The sequence below is a fragment of the Bombus terrestris genome, chromosome 15 (assembly GCF_910591885.1).
Source record: "Bombus terrestris chromosome 15, iyBomTerr1.2, whole genome shotgun sequence".
Taxonomy (NCBI): Eukaryota; Metazoa; Arthropoda; class Insecta; order Hymenoptera; family Apidae; genus Bombus; species Bombus terrestris.
Window position 1 is genome coordinate 10,849,823 of NC_063283.1, and position 21,632 is coordinate 10,871,454.

General features: G+C 35.5%; 1 protein-coding gene across 1 annotated transcript; it reads right to left on the reverse strand.

Annotated features, from left to right (window-relative positions):
• Window positions 1-98: 98 nt before the first annotated feature.
• Window positions 99-12,540, reverse strand: LOC100650502 (cGMP-specific 3',5'-cyclic phosphodiesterase). The gene is made up of 13 exons (XM_020866857.2): window positions 9,563-12,540; window positions 8,096-8,327; window positions 7,416-7,738; window positions 7,004-7,237; window positions 6,281-6,638; window positions 5,904-6,073; window positions 5,382-5,604; window positions 5,075-5,149; window positions 4,963-5,001; window positions 4,582-4,866; window positions 3,980-4,356; window positions 3,111-3,547; window positions 99-2,447 (listed from the first exon to the last, which is right to left on the reverse strand). The coding sequence occupies exons 2-13, from the start codon at window positions 8,147-8,149 to the stop codon at window positions 1,813-1,815; spliced, it is 3,210 nt and encodes a 1,069-aa protein (XP_020722516.2). The 5' UTR covers window positions 8,150-8,327; window positions 9,563-12,540; the 3' UTR covers window positions 99-1,812.
• Between the last annotated feature and the right edge of the window lie 9,092 nt (window positions 12,541-21,632).

The following is a 21,632-nucleotide window of genomic DNA, read 5'->3' on the forward strand; positions in this document are numbered from 1 at the left end:
TACTTCATACTTTTTACTTAATTTTTTTAAATTTCTTTTTAATTTAAAATACATTTATTTCTAGGGGACAGAGAAAAGGTAGAAGAAGTGTAAGACACTTTGAGCACATTCAGATTTTATTTAGTCGTGTGCGATAGTCTCTGACAGGCATGTTCGTACACAGTGGCTATATCAAAAGACTAGAAACCAGTCTCACTCTTGTCGCTGTATTCACATATTTGCATTTTTTTTTTTTTTAAACACCGTATTCGAACGATCCTGAATAATTAATTGATACTTGTACGTACTATTAGCACGGATCGGCCAGGCTTGTATCACGCTTGTGTCTTTTTGTTTCATCAAGAAAATATCTATTTTGCACAACACCATCTCTGACAAGGATTTCATACGAATCAATCATAAATACTTAATAGTTTAATGAAACAAAAGACTCATCGAATTCTTTTTGAGCTTTTTCCTGGCTTCTGAATATTAATTAAAACAACAGAAAATAGGAAAGATACTTGGATTGATGATAAGTTATTGACAACAGGAAAGATATGTATAAAGGAAGAAGAAGAAAAAAAGAGAAAAATACAAAAATAAGATTGCGAGTCACATCCTTGAATCGCAGAATGCGAGATCGCGTATTTATTTCCTGCGTCATAGACGCAATTTTTGGTGTGGTTGAATGACGTAATTGAATCGTTAATTCGATTCGTAAGCATCAATTTGCCTTGTACATATCTTTATCGCTGATTGATTCTCGGCGCTATCTTAGAAACGCGTGGAATCGAAATGCAATGTGTCGAGAATGCATCGAGACTTCAACATTTTGTTGCTTTCATTTTTTCTTTTACAATTTTCTCTATTTTTCCCCGTTTTCTTTGGAATATAAAAATGCCTATCATTTGGGTACATATTTCCCATTATTTTTTCTGTATTTTTCGTCTCCTTTCCATTGATATATAAAAATGCCCATCTTCCAACTATTCTTTTCTTTTCTATTTTATAAATCGCGAGATCCATTCTTCCATTTTTCATCGATTCTATATCTCTGGAATTATCCTAATAAGGTATCGAGATGTAATACAAAAAAGATTGTCAAAATTGAATTCGTACCATCGTCGACTACATCACGTTTCTTTTTCTGAATGGTAAAAGTCGATGAAGGTTGTCTAACTCATCACCAGTCTAACTACCTAGCCATCGACTATTCGTCTAACTTCCCACCTAAAGACTCGACAGTCTTGGAATGAAATCTGCAAGCTCCCATTTTTAGCTTTGACTCTGTGATCTTAAATATTTTCTTCGTTCAAGGAAATCTCAATTCCATGTTATTTTGATAGTTTTTGATTTTTCTAAACATTCATTGCTTCGTATCTTCGCTATATAGTCATTTAGAAGTTTCATTTTTACAGTCGTCCATTATTTAACGAATGATTTCGTCGTTCTGTTAACAATTTCGATTACCACAATTTTCTAAAACCTTCTATGAACTTTTCTTTCTTGCTTCACTATACAGTCATTATATTCTCTAGAATTTAGTTCTTCATTCTCAATGAATTACTCTCCATTAATCTTCTGTTATCTCCATAATTCTATTAACAATCTTGATTACCATGATTCTTCAAAATCTTCTATGAACATCAAGAGCTCAAGGTAATCTTTATTTCTTCGTAAATAACTAGTTGCAAGCTAGTATAAATTAGCCAGTAGACAGTATCAACGTCCATCAGAGCTAATCTTAAGAAAATTTTAAATTTTTCGTAAAATCTTTCTATTTTTCTTTCGTCATTCCGGTATGCTCTCAAGAGTAGTGGACGTAAGCCGTCAAATGAGCAAACATAATTTGTTCCGACTCTTTCTGTCAGGTATCAAAGCTTTCGATCTTGCAGCATCTTCAGGAGTGCTTCTAGCATAAAGTGATCGACTGATTCGATGTCTAACTCCTTTGGTTAATGTTCGACCTCCTTTTCTTAAAGAAGCGAATCTTCCTAACGTGGATTTTTCTGCAACTTCTTTTCTGTCTACGTGAGCACAGTTCAAGGTTGTGACAGTGAACTCGATGTCCTTGGGTTCATAAGAAATGAATTCTTCTACAGGTTCGTCAATGGTGTCACGATCAATCCAGGTCAAACCCATCTCGACTTTTTCAGCCAGGTCTTGCCAATGTTGCCTATTTTCCATGGTGCCTTCATAGAGAGGCATAATCCATGGAAAAGTGTCTGAGAGAACCTTGTATAAAGGCAGACATATTACGTCGATGAAACCAACTTGCATTTGGGGAAGTTCGTCCTTTCTTTCACGATCCATCATGGCCACTGGTTGTTGATTTAATTGAAGACGTTCTAGATCACCCTGGTCGAAGAATTCATCAGCGACTAGCTTGGCTACGCGGTGTTGTACTTCCCAAGGCTTTGCTATGGCGCTCACGTCGCATGCCGTCATCATCATTCCACATAGCACTGAAAATAGAAAGTGGAAATCGAAGGATGAGAATTTGGTATTTGATAGTGCTGTCAGTGAAGAGTAATTACAATAGAATTTAGGCTAGGCAATGTTAGAGTTAAGTTGACCGTTAGCTGTTAGGTGGGTTAGATTTTATTATAAATATAGTATATATATACATATGACTTCGAGATTTGATTTTACTATAGATATAGGAAAATTGCTGTCTCTTGAATTTAGCGCACTATGGATTTAAGGCTCCTAGAATTTATTTTATTGGATATCACCTCTAGGTATACTGGATATAGAGGAATAGGTGTCTCCTAGATTTAATTTTTCCACGAGTATAGAAAATTATATATAATTAGACGTCAAATTCGGAGACATTATAGAAATAGAGTAATATTTACTTCTTAGATTTCTCTCTATTATAAAAAAATAATAAAATATTAAATTTGATGTCACCCTGTCAGTACAGAACACCAGTTATTAAATTTTCAATTACAAATTTCATTTTCACTATTTATGATATCGCATTAACACAAATCAACCGAAACCACTCTTCAGATCTATCTTTTGTCATATTATAGGATATACGGTAGAGGAAACAGAGGATATACGTAAATGATATATAGGTGAATTACTAGCTTTTACGGTAATCATTGATAAATTAATCTTACGTTCTTTCTTCTCTTCACTCTGCCAATCGAATTCTCCCTCATCGATCAGCTCCATGAATTTATTTTTCTTCTTAAAATAAACAGCCAAATCAGTAGAAAGTATCGCACTTTCAACCACCTTCATCACCTTCCTATAATCTTCCATAGACAGACTCTGAAAGATGTTATTGCTGTCCGAATTCAAGATCATGACACATTGATCGAAATGATGATGTTCCATAGTACTTGTTGAATAAAGAATAGCCAATGGCGATTCTGTCTTCATTTGAAACGCGTTATTGGTTCCTCGATGGTCTAAGTCGTGACACAAACAAGCGACTAGGAGTCCAAGAATTTCAAGGTCTGTCATGAACTGCTCCATCTTGCCGGTTTTCAGCATGGCGAACATCGTCTGGGCGACGTTTAGTGCATGCCTCCAATTATGGTACTTGACTGGTCTAAAAATAGTCAAGAAATTTCCATGCTACAGCAGGTTCCACAAGTTAATTTAATATACATTTTCATTCATTTTTGTCTCGGCATTACTATTAGACTGTGGATGTTGTGCAAATTATAAAATAAAAGGAAATGCAATCTAGACAAAGATTTGATTCGCTGCATAAACATTATAACGAGTACTTCATCTTGAATATTTCGCATGTTGTGTGCATTATGTACATTTTTATACGTATATTTAAATATTTTATAAATACATAAACATCCGCAATCCAATCGTTTGTAATTTTGTTACGGCATTTCATAAGTTGTAATGCAATTTTTATAATAATTTCGATAGTTAATTAGGGGAGAATCTGCTGACAAAATTTCCAAAACTATTTACTTTTGGAGTATTATGTAATATACTTTAATTAATTTAACAATTTTCTTACCTATAATTTTTCTTGACACTAAGAACCCATCTGCAGAGAACCTCGTAGGGGATATGAAATTTTTGGATGAGGTCGCATTGCTTGAACATTCTAATTGTAGCTCTACAGGTATCTTCGTCGGTCAAATCGAAGTCAATGAAAGTGAAACTGTACAAATTATAGCATTCCGCGGACGGTATCGGTTCAGAAGTTAATTTCAATGTGTCGTCATTGCTGGCTGTCGCATGGTAGCTCAGACATTCAAGAGCTACTTTCTGCTTGGCCATCAGCTTACACGCTGATTCGTACATTTGGGTATTGTGGATTCCGAGGCCGCAGAAAATGGCGAACGCCTCGAAGATCGATACGTCCGAGTCCGTGAAGGATGTTCCGTTGTCCTGTAGAATATTTTATCGATAATTAAATTTACTTTAGATTTCGTAGGTCGATAGCGAGCTTCGTAAATATTGGATTTTTCAATTGCAAACTATTTAATTTTAATTTAAAAAACTATTAATTTTTCTAATAAAAAATAGAAGATAATCACTCTAATCATCAAAGATTCTCACTCCTGAAAACTAAAAAATATAAAAGTATTTGATATAAAAAAAATGAAGAACAACCTTGTTGATTAATTGAGCAACGCCAATCACAGTTCTCTGTCCATTAACTATTGGCATACAAAGGATACTCTTGATGGGTCCACTACCAGCTTGAACAACAACGCCCTTTTTCAGCCATGTGGTCACGTCTCCAATATTCAAGATCTGACCAGTAGCAGCGACGTATCTTGCGATCTGACCTAGAGGATTCGATAGATCGCTTCCGCTAGGTCTGTAGACTTTAGCTTCCTGAGTCTCGTTGTCCATCTCGAAAATTGTAGTAAATTTATTTGCATCGTTCAATGCCTAGGCATAAAAAGAGAAATTTTGACGCGAAAGAAAAATGAAAAATTAAGAATATTAAACGCCATTGATACGTCAAGGACCAAGAGATTTACTCACGTGTTGTTGGAAAATATCCTCCATCTCGATGTTGTTACTCTGAGCCGCCAGGAAAGAAGAAAAAGATGATCAGACTTACGAACTCGAGCAACACGTTGCCGGTGTCACTCACCTCTCTCCTCGACAGCGGTTTCCGGCACTCTTGCGTCGACTTTCCCGGTCGTTCGACGATCTTTTCGAGGTGTCCCTGAAACGAAACTTAGGATCTCTTATTACGCTCCTCGCCAACCCTTTCAAAGGGCTCGAGAAATCCTCGCTTTTCTCACAGCTTTACTTATTCTATGCTATTTATTTAACAATAATTATTCTACTCGGTTATTTAACAACTGAGTAGAGAAAATTAGAAATTCATCAAAAATCTGTTTCGTACTTTAATTACTTTAAACATACGTTGAGGTTGATTATTCGAATGAACTTACTGCCTCGCCGCAGTCAAGATCTAGAAGATACACGGCACATCTTTCACATTTTAGAAGTTCCTTCGCTTCGGTCATTATTTTCGTGACCAAACATTCCAGATTATTCTGTTCTTCGAATATGTTTCTAGCAAGATTCAGCAGAATCTGATTTCTTCGATACTCTTGCACCGATAACTCGAAAAGCTGTGCGTTTTGTATTCCGATTCCGCAAAATGTTAGGTACCTGTAATTAGTTTTTTCATAGAGACATAGAATATGTGTGTCGCTTGCGATGTTTTTAATTTATTTCAAAGATAGGTAGCTATTGTACTACAATATTCAACGATAAATATTTTGTATTTTTCCAATTTTTTCCATCTTGTCTTATCTGTCTTGTTTTTATTTGTTTCATTTGCCATTAAATTATCGTCTGATAGTCTATAATCTGTATCCACGATAGAAAATGTTTAGCGTAATTTTTTGGCATAACGTAGAGTTCGCAATGTTGCTTTTTACTTTTAACAAGTTGTAACATTCGCTAACCTTTGGAACACCTCCACATCTCTATCGGTAAATTCATTACTACCATTAGTCTTGTTTATAATCTGTGCAACACCAATCACGTCTCCCTCGTAATTGCAGATAGGCATAGATAAAATCAATGTTGTTTTGTAACCCGTTCTCATATCGATGGAACTATTGAACCTTGGATCCTAGAAAGGAACATTTATCAACTATTTATTTTTGTCCTAGAAATGTTTTTATCCAGAATTTTTTTCTTTATTTTTTAAAATTGTTAACCATTCTTATCCTTAACATCTTATTTATTAATTAATTAATTCGACTTATATTTCAAAATTTAACAACCTCTTTACTGTTTTATCGAAGACTGATTCATCGAATCTCTTTTTTATGCGTACCTTGTAAGCATCCTTGATGTTGATGATTTCCTTAGTTTGAGCTACATAGCCAGCAATTCCAACTCCAAAAGGAATCTTAATCTCTTCGTTCTTCGCCCTTTGAATGGCTTCCTCCAATTCAGTGTCTTGCGTTACATCGAACAATTTTGCAACTAAATATCTATCTTCCAGAGGTCCTTTAGCCAGAAAAAGGCTTCCACGGTCAGCATGCGTGAGCAGGCCGACGTTCACAAGGATCTTATGGCAAAGAACGTTGATATCCAACTCATTCGCTACATCTCTGATCAACTCCATGAACAAATCGCTCTCATCTAATCTGTTGAGCTCTTCTCTTCGTCCTACCAACGAGGTGTAAGTCCTGGATTTAACATATACGATCATATCTTATAGGTATTCTGATATTTTCTTCGTTCTACGAATGAAGATTTTTACTCTTTAGCAAATCGTTGATGATAATTAAAGTAAAAATTCATTTTTTTATAAATTTTCATCCTTAATAGATTAAAGATATTTATGTAAATTGCAATATTTTTATAAACGCAATTATAGGGAATAAGCTACTGTAATCTAAGTACAATAGATACCTAAACAAGGTAGAACGCATTTGTTTATTTGAAAAATATTCATAGTCCTCAGACACAAATTTCTTTAAATATTTACATATAACGTTGAAAAGATTAAAAAATTTTTAAAATAGAAAAGATTAAAAAGATGTTAAATCACCTGCTGGGACTTCTACTGCGTTTCGCCGGTGAACTGGAGGCCAGCCAACTCTGGAACAGGTCAGAGGTGACACTGTTCCGTTTGCTTCGACTCAGAAGGTTCTCCTGTTGGTGTACGTTCTTCAGTGGTGATTTGGTTTGAACCACTGTCATACCCTGAAGTCGTTGACGAAGCTCGAGGCTCGCGTTCTCGCGAAACCAGGCCTCCGCCGCGTCCGGATGCGCCTCAAGGTACCTTTTTGGAAAAATATCGTAACAAAAATGTACTTCTTTAGCTTTCTGCTTATGATATTAATATGCCGATCCACGTTAAGAAATAAAATATTCAAAAGCAACATGAAATTTTATAAAATAAATGTATAGATTAGCAATAACGAACAATATTCAAGTATAAGAACAAAATATTTACTTACCTGCCAACTTTTTCCATAGTGAGACTATCGTCCTCGTCGTACTCGTGTATCGTATCTTGGCAGGTGATCCTTTTGCTCCTGCATATCCTATCCTTCAGGACAATTTCGCTGTCCTTCGTATCAGTCTTGATGTTGGTGCTTAAAGGTAATTTTGATTCTTCCTGCGCCTTCGTCTTATCAGGATCATTGCAGGGAACAACGGGTGGTTCCAGTTGCTCGGGATTCACCGAGCATACCAGGTGACACTCTGCCGTCTTCGAGGACATTGGTTTCGTTGAAATTTTCATTGTCTCGAACTTCTTTAAGTTATCATTCCGGTCCACCTATGTGATTTTTTTAATATCATATTACAATCTTTATAGTATCAGTTTTATAACTTCTTCTAGTTGTTTACAATAATCGTTTACGAGAATCCCTAGTATGTAATTACTTTTTAGTTTTCAGCATGTAATTTATTAACCATGTCATTTCACTTTAAATTTGTTCATTGATGATTACTATTGTATATTCACTAATTATCTGCATTTTCACTCGTTATTTCTCTGCTTGGTCCTTGATAAGTTAATAAACATAACAATTAATTAATAGTAATTATTAAATAATTTAACTTGTCATCCTTTGTTTCTTCATTTTCTTTCATTTCTCTTTTTCTTGCATCTTTTTTAGTGGGATTATCGTACCTCTGTGTGTTTCACCTCCGGCAGCTCTTCGTCCACCTCGTCTTCAGACTCCATATCATCTTACGTCTGAATTAATTAGCATTGAGCACGATGGTATAGCTGCGCTGCAAGGCTTTAACGTGCGGAGTTCTCGGGAGAACGAGGTGAGAGGACACTTCGCATTGTAACCCCTTCGCTTTGTTAAACTTTACGGGCTCTTCGGACCGTGCTGCGAGTCCCAGAGACACCAAGCCTGAAACCAGTTAGTTATTCCTTTCGCTCAGAATGTCGCTACCCCCATCCCCTCGTCTCCTCTCCATTCTTGATAACAGAATTCACCGTTGTACTTTGCTCACCCCGTTTCTGTATTCATGAAACTTATGAAATTCGCGGGAGACAGACGATTAAAAGTAAAGTTGTAAATAGTCGTGATTAACCCTTTGGACGTGATGAGGTATTTTTTAACAGCTTTTCATTATTTGCCCAAGGAAACTTTTGAAAAGAATAATAGATTTTTCGAAAAATTATGTTTTGATTTTTTGATGCGCTATTAGTATCAATTTTAATTAGTGAGCTTTTCTTGACATGGAAAATGGTACGCGAATTTGGGAGGTATATTTGCGGAACTATTTTTATAAGTTTCCTCGCAATAAGAGTAGTATAAAGAATTATAGAAAATAATATTTTGATGAGAATACTTTTGTTGTATTTTTTTTATAATTTTTAACGATACAATTTAGAAATAAAATGCTCATGCATGCATATTAATATATATATATATATATATATATATATGATTTTGTACGTAGTATTCTTTTTACAGTTGTTTAGATATATAGAATTATGCATAGAATATTTACAGCGTACAATCATTTTTACGATTCATACTTCATAATTTAATTTGGTTACATTTTAATAATTTTCATGAATTTTTTTAATGATCTTCTGAATCTTCTTTTCTACGTAGAAAAGCGTTATGAAAAAGGATCGTGCAATCTTTCATCGCGAACGTGTCTTGTGTAACTTGGGGACTCGTTTTATCCCGTTTCATCCCCCAAGGATCGAACGGAACGACTCTCACGGGAAATTCACGTCTAATCGTAGAATTATGAAATTTCGCGATTTGATATTCAACGAGCCGTTCTTCGTCCCCATGCTACGTCTTTCCGAAAATAACCGTTTGTAGCGAAGAACGACGCGACCATCCGTTACTTCGATGTCTACTTTCGTCTGCGACACTGCCCTTTTCTAACTCCCTCCTCCCACAATCATGTGAGAGACGACGAAACCCAACATTTCTTTCATTTACACTTTTTCTTAATTCTCCCCATCTTTTAAAAAGAGGAAAGAATTTTGAACAATTTTTGAAAGAACTTTTACACAATTCTCTAAAATTTACTCCCATATTCACAATTTTTAATTTGATTCTTAACTTTTTCTTTGTGTAAAAGAAGTTTGAAAGAATTTTAAAAAAATTCCAAAACTCACCGGTGCCTAATCAACAATTTTCTTCTCAAATCCTTACTTCCTTCTTCGACAAAAGTTTAAAAAAATTCTATCTCCGATATAATATCTTCCTTATATAACATTTATATTTCATCGAAGAACGCCTTTGTTTGATCAACGTGGAGCTTTGATAAAATTATTGTAGATAGTCGAAATGCTAATTTTTTGTTGTGTTTAATTGATGTACGTTGATATTATTATTATACTGTGAAAGAGATCGACAAGGCTACGCCGACGTCTCTTTAACAGTTTGTCCTCTTCAACGACGTCCTTTAAGTATGCACCGTTGGTTTTTGCTGCATCCCTGGATCTTCACTGGGCCGAGAATTAATCGTTTGTGCATCCGGCCGTTTTCTTCGATCCTTAATAATAACTTAGCGAAGAATCGACGTAACGATCTTCCAAAGTTAATTTCGAGTCGATGTCTTCCCTCTTCTTTAGTTTCGTTGATATTCAGAATACGAGAATTAACGAGGATTCAGTAGAAAAGATTCCTTTTAATCGGACATTGCTTGATTTTTAATTTTTATTGTTACTTTTATATTAATATTTAGAATCCCGATCTTGTTCCGGAATTTTTAGTTTTGTGACAAATTCATGATAACATATAGAAAATTTAAGATCCATTTTTCAAAAAATTTGGCGGAAAATGTGATTCTTAATTTGATTTCATTACTTCTAAAAAGTAGTTTGCTTCTTTCTTCTAAAAAGTACGTTTCTTTCTTCTTGATATTTTAAAAGTTATTGTAGAACAAAACTTTTTATTCTGTATGAAAAATTTTAATGTAAAGTAGTGTTTTTGATTAGACCACGAATAATCTTTATTTTCCAATGGGAATTTAACCTTTCTCCCGAATATTCAAAATACTTGGATACTATGAAGTATCCAAGTGATCCAGTGATTTCTAGCTGGACAACTATCTTCAGTTACAAGTAGTACGTTTTTTGAGGCTTTTATCCTTGAATTTTCAATCCAGCGTTCTTAGATTACAATTTTTCTGTGAAAACTTACTTCTTTTATACTTTGATTTCGTAACAGATATTATTGTGGACGGCTCAAACCTTCTAAGGTTCATTAGTAGAGGGGCCCTTTTTAGTGAGACATTGATCGATGCTCGTTGTCGAATCGTAGTTTAGGCAAATTGGAAATGGGACTTACTCCGTTCTCAGACGTCTTGTGGCTGCCTAAATCTTTAGATCTTCACTTCAAACTTATACAAACACTTAGTAGATTGTATCTTTTCTAGTCAAACGTCGATGGAGGCTTGTTAAGTTAAATTGGAAATTAAACTTGTTTATTCCTCTCTTTAGTAGTTAGTAATAATATGCTTTCAAACTACTTCAAATCCAAACTTTGTTTTAAACTTGTAAAAAGTATGATTTTTAAATTAAACATCAATAGATAACCATTTTTGAATTTCAGTTGGAGTAAGTCTATCAGAGATAAAGATGCTTATTTCTTGTCTTCCTTATATATTTCCCAATTATCTCAAACCTTTCGAGCTTCGTTTCAAACTCGCGAGAAATATCGTTTTAAAATAGGCATCTATCGACACCCGTTTTCGAATTCTGGTTGAAGTAAATCAGAGGTCAAGTTTACTTTCCTCCATTTTTGGTTTCGTAACACACAATTATGAAACTATCTTGTGGCTGTTCAAACTTTCTAATGTTTATGTTAATAATGTTAATAATTATTATGTTTTTAGTCAGACGTTGGTTGACTAATTTTCAAACCATAATCTTGAGAAAATCTCTCAGTAAGGATCGTTTTTAGTCAGACATCGATGATCGTTTTCAAATCACAACTCGCTTCTTTCGCTCTTGATTTCGTAATGCACTGCCAGAGTACTTTATGTACACCTCTCAAAATCTTCGCTCTAAACTTACAAGAACCTTCAGTAAAGAGCGTCGTTTATAGTCAATCGTTGACTAATCTTAATTCCAAACCCTTAGCTCATATTCTACGTTCATTTTCCTCTCGTTTAATTTAATATAAATCGGACTTATTTTCCTTTCTTAATTTCCTAATTATTAATACGTTCTTAAACTCAATCCCAATCTTATTCTCAAATCTTTGAATCTTCGTTTCCAAGCTTCTAAATAGTAGCGTTTCTAATTGAGCGACAATAAACCTCGATAGACAATTGTTTTCCGATTGAAACTAAAGCCAGATAGAAATCAAGCCCGAGTAAATCGCGCGACAGGCATCCACGTCACTATCCGCTTTCCGTTATAGTAATCAAGCTGATCCCACGGTCTTCGAATCGATCTCGAGGCGGTCCTCGTTGCATCGTGCATGCTGTCCGTCCTGCTCTTCATGATCCCGCTGCCGGTGCTCCCGGAACAGTGCCACCAGTCTCGACTACGTTCGTGCACTGCGTCAACCGATCCTTCACCTAAACTTATCTAACCTCATGTAACCGACGCTCGATCCACCTTTCGATGTAATCCTTTCAAAACAATTTTCTTCGAATAATTTCCTTAATAATCTATAATTTTCATTCAATTTTTATTTCACTAGCGATCAATTTATACATTTTCACGTTAGTCAAATCGAGATCGCTGATATTCTAAACCAATCATTTATTCTCATCAATCGATAATATATTTATTCACCCAATTTTTCAATGCAGCTTCTTAATCGAAAGCACACACTGTGTCACCTATAAATACATCTAAGAGTTAAAACAGACTGGACAATAAAATTAGTCGTTTCTCGTTAATGTCTCACGAAGGAAGCATTCCAAATACAAATATAACAAAGGTGAGGAGAGATACGTGGCTTTTAAAGAAGGTGTCAGGCTAGTCCATCCCTAGAATTCTCTATAATCGTCTCTTATCGGTGGCTTTTCACATGGCGAAGAATCTCGGTAGAAAATAGCCCCGTATTTTTCCACTCTTATCGACGATAATCATACGATATACGGTGAATCATGGGCTGGTCACGCACATGTCGTCGATAGTATGTACGATCGACTAGATAACGCAGGAGACAACCGTGAATATCGAAGGGAAAGGCGACTGGACCGGTCGAAAGCTCCGAGCTTACTGAAGCCAGGCTAGCCGACGAGGTGTTGGTGAAACACGAGCCTTTCTTTGTGTTCGTGGTGGATGTACGTGTGGGCGTGTATCTTTTGCTGTGTCTGTGTGCTCGTATGTGCGCTTGTGCGCCGCTGGAACGCGGAAACTGGTGCGCCAGCTCCGATCTTCCACCGTGGAAGTCTCTGTCCATGACGAGTCGCGTTTCTCTCTGCCTTTGTGTTTGAATAACTCACACATCGATCGTTGTTTCTGTATTAGCGATGTGTCAGTGAGTATGTACGTTGTTGAGTGTGTACGTGCGTATAGATTCGTCGGTGATCGCCTTTTTACTGGCTTCCGAGTGTAATCGTGTATCAAGCTGGGAAACGTTAGCTCGTGTCTTTGTGTGAGAGTATGTAGGTCTCGTGTCATGGATGTTACGTCTATAGCTGTGTATTTTCTTTTTGTAAGAGCGTTATGTGTATGAGTTTGTTTGCGATAATGCGTGTATGGATAGAGTAGGAATTATTGTGTTTGCGTGTGTTTGTATGGGGATGATACAGTGACGTCTTTTGCTTGATTCTGAGGAAAGAAATGGGAATGAATATGCACGGGATAGGATATATCGTGTGTGAGAGGTAACAGTTGGAAATCTACGTATAGTTTTGGTTGTCTTTGCGTGGAGCCACGTATCGAAGAGAGTTACATCATTGGATCTGCTCGGCTAAGTAGAATGTACCCGGCTTGGGTCAGACGTGGGGCGAGAGCTTGGTTACTTAATATTGTATTTAAAGAGTAAAAACACTGGTCTGGAATATGTTAGGATGACTAGATGACTGGATAATCGTAGTTTACCTGTCTTTTGACAATTAGCTAATAGTAATTCACGAATTTGTTCGATATATTTGATTTAGATTCCAAAATAAAGAAAAAATTAAATTATTTTGGGTAATATAAAAGGATTGGGTATGTCATGGTTAAAATGGTGTAATAAAAATAAATAAGTATATACGTACGATCGTATTTTTATTTCAATAAAGTTAATATTAATTTTATCCCTAGGTATTTATAAATATCTTTTTTTTATTCAAACAAGACCGGACGAAGAATTCATACTTCATAATTAATATAAAATTCATGACACAAAAAATCGGAAAAAGTAAAAGAATTCAAGTAACAAGATCGAACGTAAGAACTTAACAAATTCTTCGAATCGGACCAAGTACTATTTCAAACAGCTAAAAATTTGAATGATATTTCACGGTAGTTTATCCTTCTTTCAGTTATGTGAGATTACATAAATATTGGTAAGAATTTTTATTAGTTTCGTAAAATAAATATTTAAAAATTCTGAAATACTTAGGAACGTACATTACAACGTTGAGGAAGGTTACAATTTTTAGACTCGATATCGTCATATATTTTTCCATAAAAAGCAGGTTCACTCCCCTCGTAATCCTACACGGTCCCTAAATTTAACTTCCCCCTCGATTTTTCTGCTTTCAATTGGTGCAATATTATCGTCAACATCAAAGCCTATGCTTGTTTCTTAATACAATAAAAACACATGAAAACCTTCTGTGATATATCCCCTAAAAATTTACCTTCCTCATCCACTTTCCAATCACCAATGATACCAGGAACATCGAAGAAACCAATATCAACGAAATCTAAGTCATCCGTGTTCGTCCCCAACTTCTAATCCCTTAACCCAAACACTCTAGTCAGTAGAGAATTCCCACCCAAACGAGCCAAACACAAATCACTCCGAGCATCGCCCCATAAGCGCATCCTCGTGTTTCCCATCCACGTGAATTCGTCCACACGGTCACGATCTGTCCCGCATATACACATCCAAATTCACGTATAGCTGCTGGAATCGATATAGCGAAATCATAAAATTGATCCGATATTAAGCTTTTTACAATGTAGCTCGAGAGAGATTCAGGAAAGTGCGTAGTCAAATACTTACGTATGTAAAAACGCGACTAATATTCAATTCTCAAGAAACAAATGACTTCCATAAGTAAATTTTATAAAGCGTTTGTAACATCATCATTTTTCTGTACATTTGAAATTATTCAATTGATTGATGTGTCCGAACAGTCCATATAATATTATGAATTTCACATCTTAATTATTATACTTAGTGCAGTTACCTATACTTATCTTTTATGAAAAGTAGAAAGGACATATTTCTTGTATTAATTGGTAATAGAGATGTAGGAAATCTCGAGGATGAAATGATAATTATCTTCTCAATCGTTCGCTTATTATTTTATTACACTAACAGAGAAAGCTAACAACCTATTACAATAGATTGTTAGTAAATTATAACATCAAGTTTAAGGTATATCTAATATACATCTTCCAATTCATCCGTTCTAAATTCTTTCTTATGTTATTAGCTTCTCAAAAACCTTAATTCCTTGATATACGACTTCGCCATATTTCTTCTCCCAACTATACACACACATCTCCAAATTTAGAAAGCAATGTGGTCGTGCGAATTGCAATGGACCAGGTTAGGCGCGAACTTTCCACGGGGGTTATGCGTGCGCCCGTAGCCAAGGCACACAGACACATCCATCGTCTGTGTGCCCGCCTCGGGAATAGCTGGAAGATCGATAACGGAGTACGAGTCCCGGACGCAGCATCTCCCGTGTCTGCTCGCGCGATTTTCCACCGAAAATTTCTCAGAGGACCGCCGATAGCCGGCGTGCTCCATCGATTTGACGCCGTTCTCCGTCGGCTAACCATCCTCAGACGTTTTGTTTAGACGCTTCTCCATCACGTTCGCGTTTCTTCGGTTCTTTTTACCATGATACTTAGTTATAGAGATTTGGTAGGTTGATTTTCATACTTTGAGCAAGGTTGTTGAGGCATGTCGTGGGCAGAGGTTGATTTAGAGGTTGGCGGGCTGTGGAGGATAGAAGTTCGTTTGGCGAAATTGTTGTAGTTCGCAGTTAGTAAATTGTATATGTTAACAAAAAATATTTATACGAAACATTGTTTTTAAGTTGCTTAATAGTTGCGAATATTTATCTGTGATTTTTTCCTTATTATACGATCAATGACAGAGTGGAGTAAATTAAAGAAATAGAGAGGGACGGGTTGCGTTATAACAGCATAGATTGGAAAGAAAGGAAAGCAAAGTGGAATAAGAAAGAAGAGGAGAAAAGGGAGGAAGGAATGGAGGTAGAACATAAAAAAAGGGAGAAAGGGTAGTAAAATAACAAAGGAAGGAAGGAAAGAAACTGGGATAACAAAATGAGTAAAGGGAAGGAAGCAGAGTAGCAAGGAAGCGAAGTAACGAAAAACGGGGCGGAAGAAAAGGAAAATGGAACGGGGGAAAGCTAAGAGGAGAGTTTCTCTTGGAAGGAAGGTAAGGAAGAGAGGGATGAAAAAATTGGAAGCGAATAGAAAAAAAATAAAAATAAGAGGAAGGAAGGATAGAAGGAAGGGAAAGAATAAGAGACGAAGGTCTTATAAATTTTGTTTAAACCTTAATGAACGCTGAAAAGTTTGGCGACGCACGACAAACACACACACACACACACACAAAGATTGGTTGTTACGCGACGGTATAAGTTTTACATGAATGTTACTTGAATCTTCTTTTTCTTTGGTATTATATATTCTATTGTAGGTACGAAACACGTGATTAAGGTTCACTTCGTATGTATAACATGTTCTGGAAACGTGGTCGATCAGAGTTTCGAAATTCAGCGTGCTTGGGTGCGCAAATGCGTCTAACTTTATTCTCCTTCTTTCTTATATATATCTAGCGAGAGATAAATTTTTATCAATGCGTAGTACCCATTTCAAAATTCTATAAAACTGCTTATCAATTTCTTTAACGAAACATACAAACGTCTTTATTAACCCTCTAAGAGGATTCTCCGTGTCTTCTTCAAAGCGAATAAATTCGAGGACCGTCAATATTTCTAATATTAAATAGTATAATTAAAAATTCTAATACAATTAAACAAAAATAAGGAAAATAAAGGAAAGAAGGAAAAAGAAGGAAAAATAGCGCAGGAGGTGGCGTGACGTATTGTTTTTCAATAAATTATTCGCCCGCATGCGTGTCTGGTTCATGCTGTGCCGTTTAAGCGCTCCGGGTGTTTCGTATCTCGCCCCATAAGGCGAGCTACAAATTATATCTCGAGGACACACAGGTAAGCTATCGATTCCGACCACACTACTTGCGCCATCGTTCTTTTTCTCCCGTTCGATGGCCGTTTGTCTTACCGCAAGTTTACGTTCTCTCAGCGTGCTCGTGAATTAAAAATCGATGTCACTGTTACAAAGGTTTGCGCCTCGTAAATCTCAATCATTTGACGCGTGTTTCCTAAAACCGTGCTTTCTTCTTTTTTTTATTTTTTATTCAAGTATTTTATTCAAACATTTGAAATACTATGCAAATTTGGTAAGGGTTCGTAAGAAAAACAGATCTTTCCAAATTTTCAACTTTTTCTTAAAAAAAATTGAAAAGTGTCGAACAGAAATTAAAGATGCTAGATTATTTTCCTGTTTCTCTAGAAGAAGACAAACGTGGACAAGGCTTACTTTTATCGTAAGCCCTTCGTATTGGTATAAACGAGTACATACTAAAATGGAGTACAATATTTCTGTAGACAAAGAGTATACATCTTCTGGATGGCTTTCCAAACTTTTAGATTGCAATTTATTAATAGCAGGTTATGACTTTCGTTTTAGATTCGAAAATTGATTAGGGGTTTCATTGGTTAAGTACGCGAAAGTTTGAACCACGAAATTACAGATAGAAGATTTCGAGGTTTGGAAATTGTTATTGCTTCGCCCGTTATAGGGTGTAGCGAATATTGTAGTATAGGTATAGGGCCCGATGAGTTTGTTTCAACGTTGTGAATTGTTTTACCTTGGAGGATTGAAAATGGTGCGTACCATTTGTGGAGTTTAATAAGTTTTCTATAGGTTGAGGGTGGTTAGATAGCTTTCTTTGAGTTGGCCTTTTCAAGTATGCATAGAACCACCCTGACGCACTATTTAATTTTCAGTTGTTTTTTGACAGTTTTTTCGTTCTCTTCTATTTATAAGTAAACGATATCGATGAACAGTTCAAAGAAAGAAATACATATTATTCATCGACTGATATCATTGGCTCGTAGATGATCGCTATGTCGTGATTTACTTAATTTTATTTAATATCTTGTATTTTATACGACTAAGATATTATTGTTGATTTTTGTATTAAATATACAGATCCCAAGTGGTAATCAAAGTTGAAGAAAGACAAATTGTTAAATCAAATTAGTCGACAAAGAGAAACGTGAGTGTTGAGCTCGAACATTTCAATTGGTATAAGTGTTTCGTGTGCTCTTTTAAAAGTTGTCCGAATTAGTATCGTTTTAAAGAGCATCCAGCGCCGATGGATGCTGTGAATATTTAAAAACACGAACTGTATTAAGTGTACGTACAGTGGTCGAAGTATTAACATAAATAGGCGTTTCTGTCAATAGACGATTGGTTTATGTGAGAAGGTCAACTTCAATGAAAGTAGAATTAAAGTGGAATATTCAATGCAGAATCGATTTGCAAGCTGATATCTTGACTTTTGACCCCTATAGAACCTGAATTTAAGTAATCTTACGGTGCACGTGTTATAGAATTCTTGTTAGAGAATCTTCGTTGTTTAAAGTGTACTACAAGTATGCGATATAAGTAGAAATTTATTGAAAAGATATTATTGAAATATTTTTATGCAAATTCTTCGGCTGGATCATACCGAAGCCATTTAGAAGTTATTTGACAATTAGGACAGAGAAAGACGCTTAAATTTATTTGTGATTACTTAGAGGTCATCAAAGGTTATTTTGTGATTTTTTGAGAATAGTTGAACGTCATTTGAGATTCATCCAAAACTATTTTTCTGGTCTCTTACATTCATGATTATTTCTTTCTATTCCTATTTCATCTACAAGGATAAAGGGCATATTTTAAGAGGATGATCTCGATCGTTGGAGAAAGTAAAAGCGTAATGTGGCTCGTTAGCTACGAAGAAGGGAAAACGTAGAACCGTAAGAGAAAAGAGGACAAAGGACGGATATAAGTGCTGGCTCACCCGTCTTAAATTCTGATCGAAATCCTAAATGTCCGCTGATTTTATCTGACCTTTCCGATGTTTCCTTCGTTACTAACGTAGTTCGTGCTCAAATCTTTCCTACGTAATAATAAGAAAACTGGATAAACTTATCTTACTTATGAGTTCCGAGACTGTTCTTGGGTTATTTCAATTTTTCATCCGATTCTTACGATGATATTAATCAAGCAAAATACAACGTTAAACAGATAGCGAATGTTTATTCAAATTCATACGTTCATAATTTGTTTCGTCTTTAATTAATTTTAATTAAATAGCTATTATACATAATGTGTTTTACTTTGGATCATTTTACGTATTTTTGCATATTACGCGCATTCTGTACATTTTTGTACTTTTAAATTTCTTATAAATGTATAAATATCTGAATCTACTTATCTAATATTTAGTCTGCTAACAAATTAAAGAATCGATATCCTTTTCCAACATCTAATTACCACACGTAAAACTTACGTTTTACATTTCAATTTCTTAAATTTAATCTGAAAATTTGATATTCATTAATCTTATTCTCCTCGAAGCAATTGCCAAACTAAAATAAAATGGCTAATGAATTAAAGAAACAATCTCCTTTTTAATATGTGTCGCATTTTATTCCCTGTAATATCAAAATTCCAATTTTGTCAATTTTCGTTCAATTACCAGCGTCAAACAAAATTTCCATGTATTGTACATCAGTTAAGCAACCAAGTAACGAATAGCTGGACGATGTTATTTTTTCGAACGATTAAATGTATCTCAACAGGGGGTGCGAACGCGGAGGAAAACAAAGGGCGGTGCAGAATTTCCCAGAGGCTTCTGGATTCCACGTGGAATGGTTCTAGCTGCAATACCGATTTCCAGCGTCTACTAAATTTGTGCCAGTATACGACGGCCATTTTCACACACATCCCTCGGCCCTCTGCCGGTTCATGACTCCTTTACCTGACCAACTCCTCGGCAATAGCCGTTCCGAACCAAACTCTCACCCTCTGTTCATGGTCTTTATTTCGAGCCGGATTGCAACCGTGCGAACATCGATTTTCTATTTATGGAATATAATTTAACCAACGTTATTGTAAGATTACGGCGACGTTAACGTCATCCCACCACCAACCCACCACCTTTAAGAGAGAATTTAATATTCTTTAGGTTACGAGGCGGGATGCTCGTTCTCTGTTTGCTACGATTCATGGAAGCATTTAATTGGTTGTATCGAGCGTGCATGCGAAACTATCGGTAGTTTACGCGACTTTAATTTCCTAAATATACTGTATAATTCGAAGCAGATTTTCGTGTACTTTTTCTCCCAGGTGTAACATAAACAGTGTTTCATTTTGTTCCGTCATTCGGTACCAGTACAAGGATAAATTCGATGTTGTGACTTTTTTCGTGATAGTACAACATAAAAAACGTAAGCAACGTAAAAATGTAATAGCTCATAAAACCCTCCTTGAGGGTAGTAAAAGAGATCGAGATTCGGACATTGTGGAAACACGAAAAAGCAAGGAAATAAAAATAATTGGACGGACAGTTCGCTGAAAGTGTGTTAATAGAGTTCTCTTTAGTTCGGTATCTTCATTTTAGAGACCAAAACAAAGGATAGTGATATTAAATAGGATATCCTATTTATATATTTTTCATCCCGCAGGTTCAACGCAAAAGCGTTTTTCACTCGTTAAATATTTCAGCGTGGGTAGTTATTGTAAAATACATTGTCGTAGAAGTATATTTTAATCCACATTTGTTAAAGCGAACATTAAGAAACTTATGATTTTCAAATTGCTAATTTCTATTTGACGATGTACTAATATTAGCATATCCGACGCCAAAGAGTATTCCTATTTCTAAATAATAATTTCTCACGAAATTACCTTCTGACATTTAACATAACCTACTAATCGGAAACAATTATCTAGATACCTAATTAGTATTTAATCACAATGAAATATCGACGCATTTGTTATTTTTCTTGATAATTTCTTTGTTTCTTTTGACGATAAATACGAAAGGATCGTTATCAAATATCAATGTTTCGATGCTATTGTATTACCGGCACGTCGACCTAATTACGCTGCTAATTTACTTATGAGCAATTTGGCGAATAATTAGGAATTAGCAATTAGTCGTTCGACTAGCCGACCGAGCGTCGAACAACGGTTCCGTTTATTGAGAGAACCGCGTATGAACCGCGTACACTCAGTTTCTTGTTTGTGTGACACGACGCGGTTTCCGTTTCACGTGAAAACGACATTTGTAGCATTTTCGCCAGTGAAAACCAAAATACGACGTGCCAACGGTACAACAGGCAGGTGTGGTAATTTTTTAAATATTTTATTTCATTACATATTGCTCGGTGCTGATCAGTAAGTTTTGAACATCGGAGGAACTACAATTTACCAACAAATTTCTGGCATTCGTTGTACATTACCACCATTCTTCAGAAAAGAATCAAATTAAATATTCTATGTGTACATTTCATTACTCGTTCTCCAACGAAATAATTATTCAGTTATCACTGTTATTCAAATAATTTTAAATGCGTAGATAGAAAATGTGTATATATTATTTCGATAAGAACAGTTCAATTTCTTGAAATTTAAGAAACAATTGTGAACGTCGTCGCGTAATGTCCGCGGGACGTTACTTAGTAATTTCCAGGATGCTAATTTAGTTCGTTATAACTTACGACGTTGAGCTACTCTCCGTAGTATAGTTGAGTTGGAATACAATGATGTTGCTAATGTTGTTTTCGAGCGTTTCTGAGACATAAATTCGTAACAGAGTGTCCATGAAAACTACTTTGTTAATAATAGTTAATATTGACCGATCAAACTTCTCTGTAACGGTAAATGAGATAATATTCAATTTTTTATAAGCAAATAAGTGCAATACCGTTTATAAGAA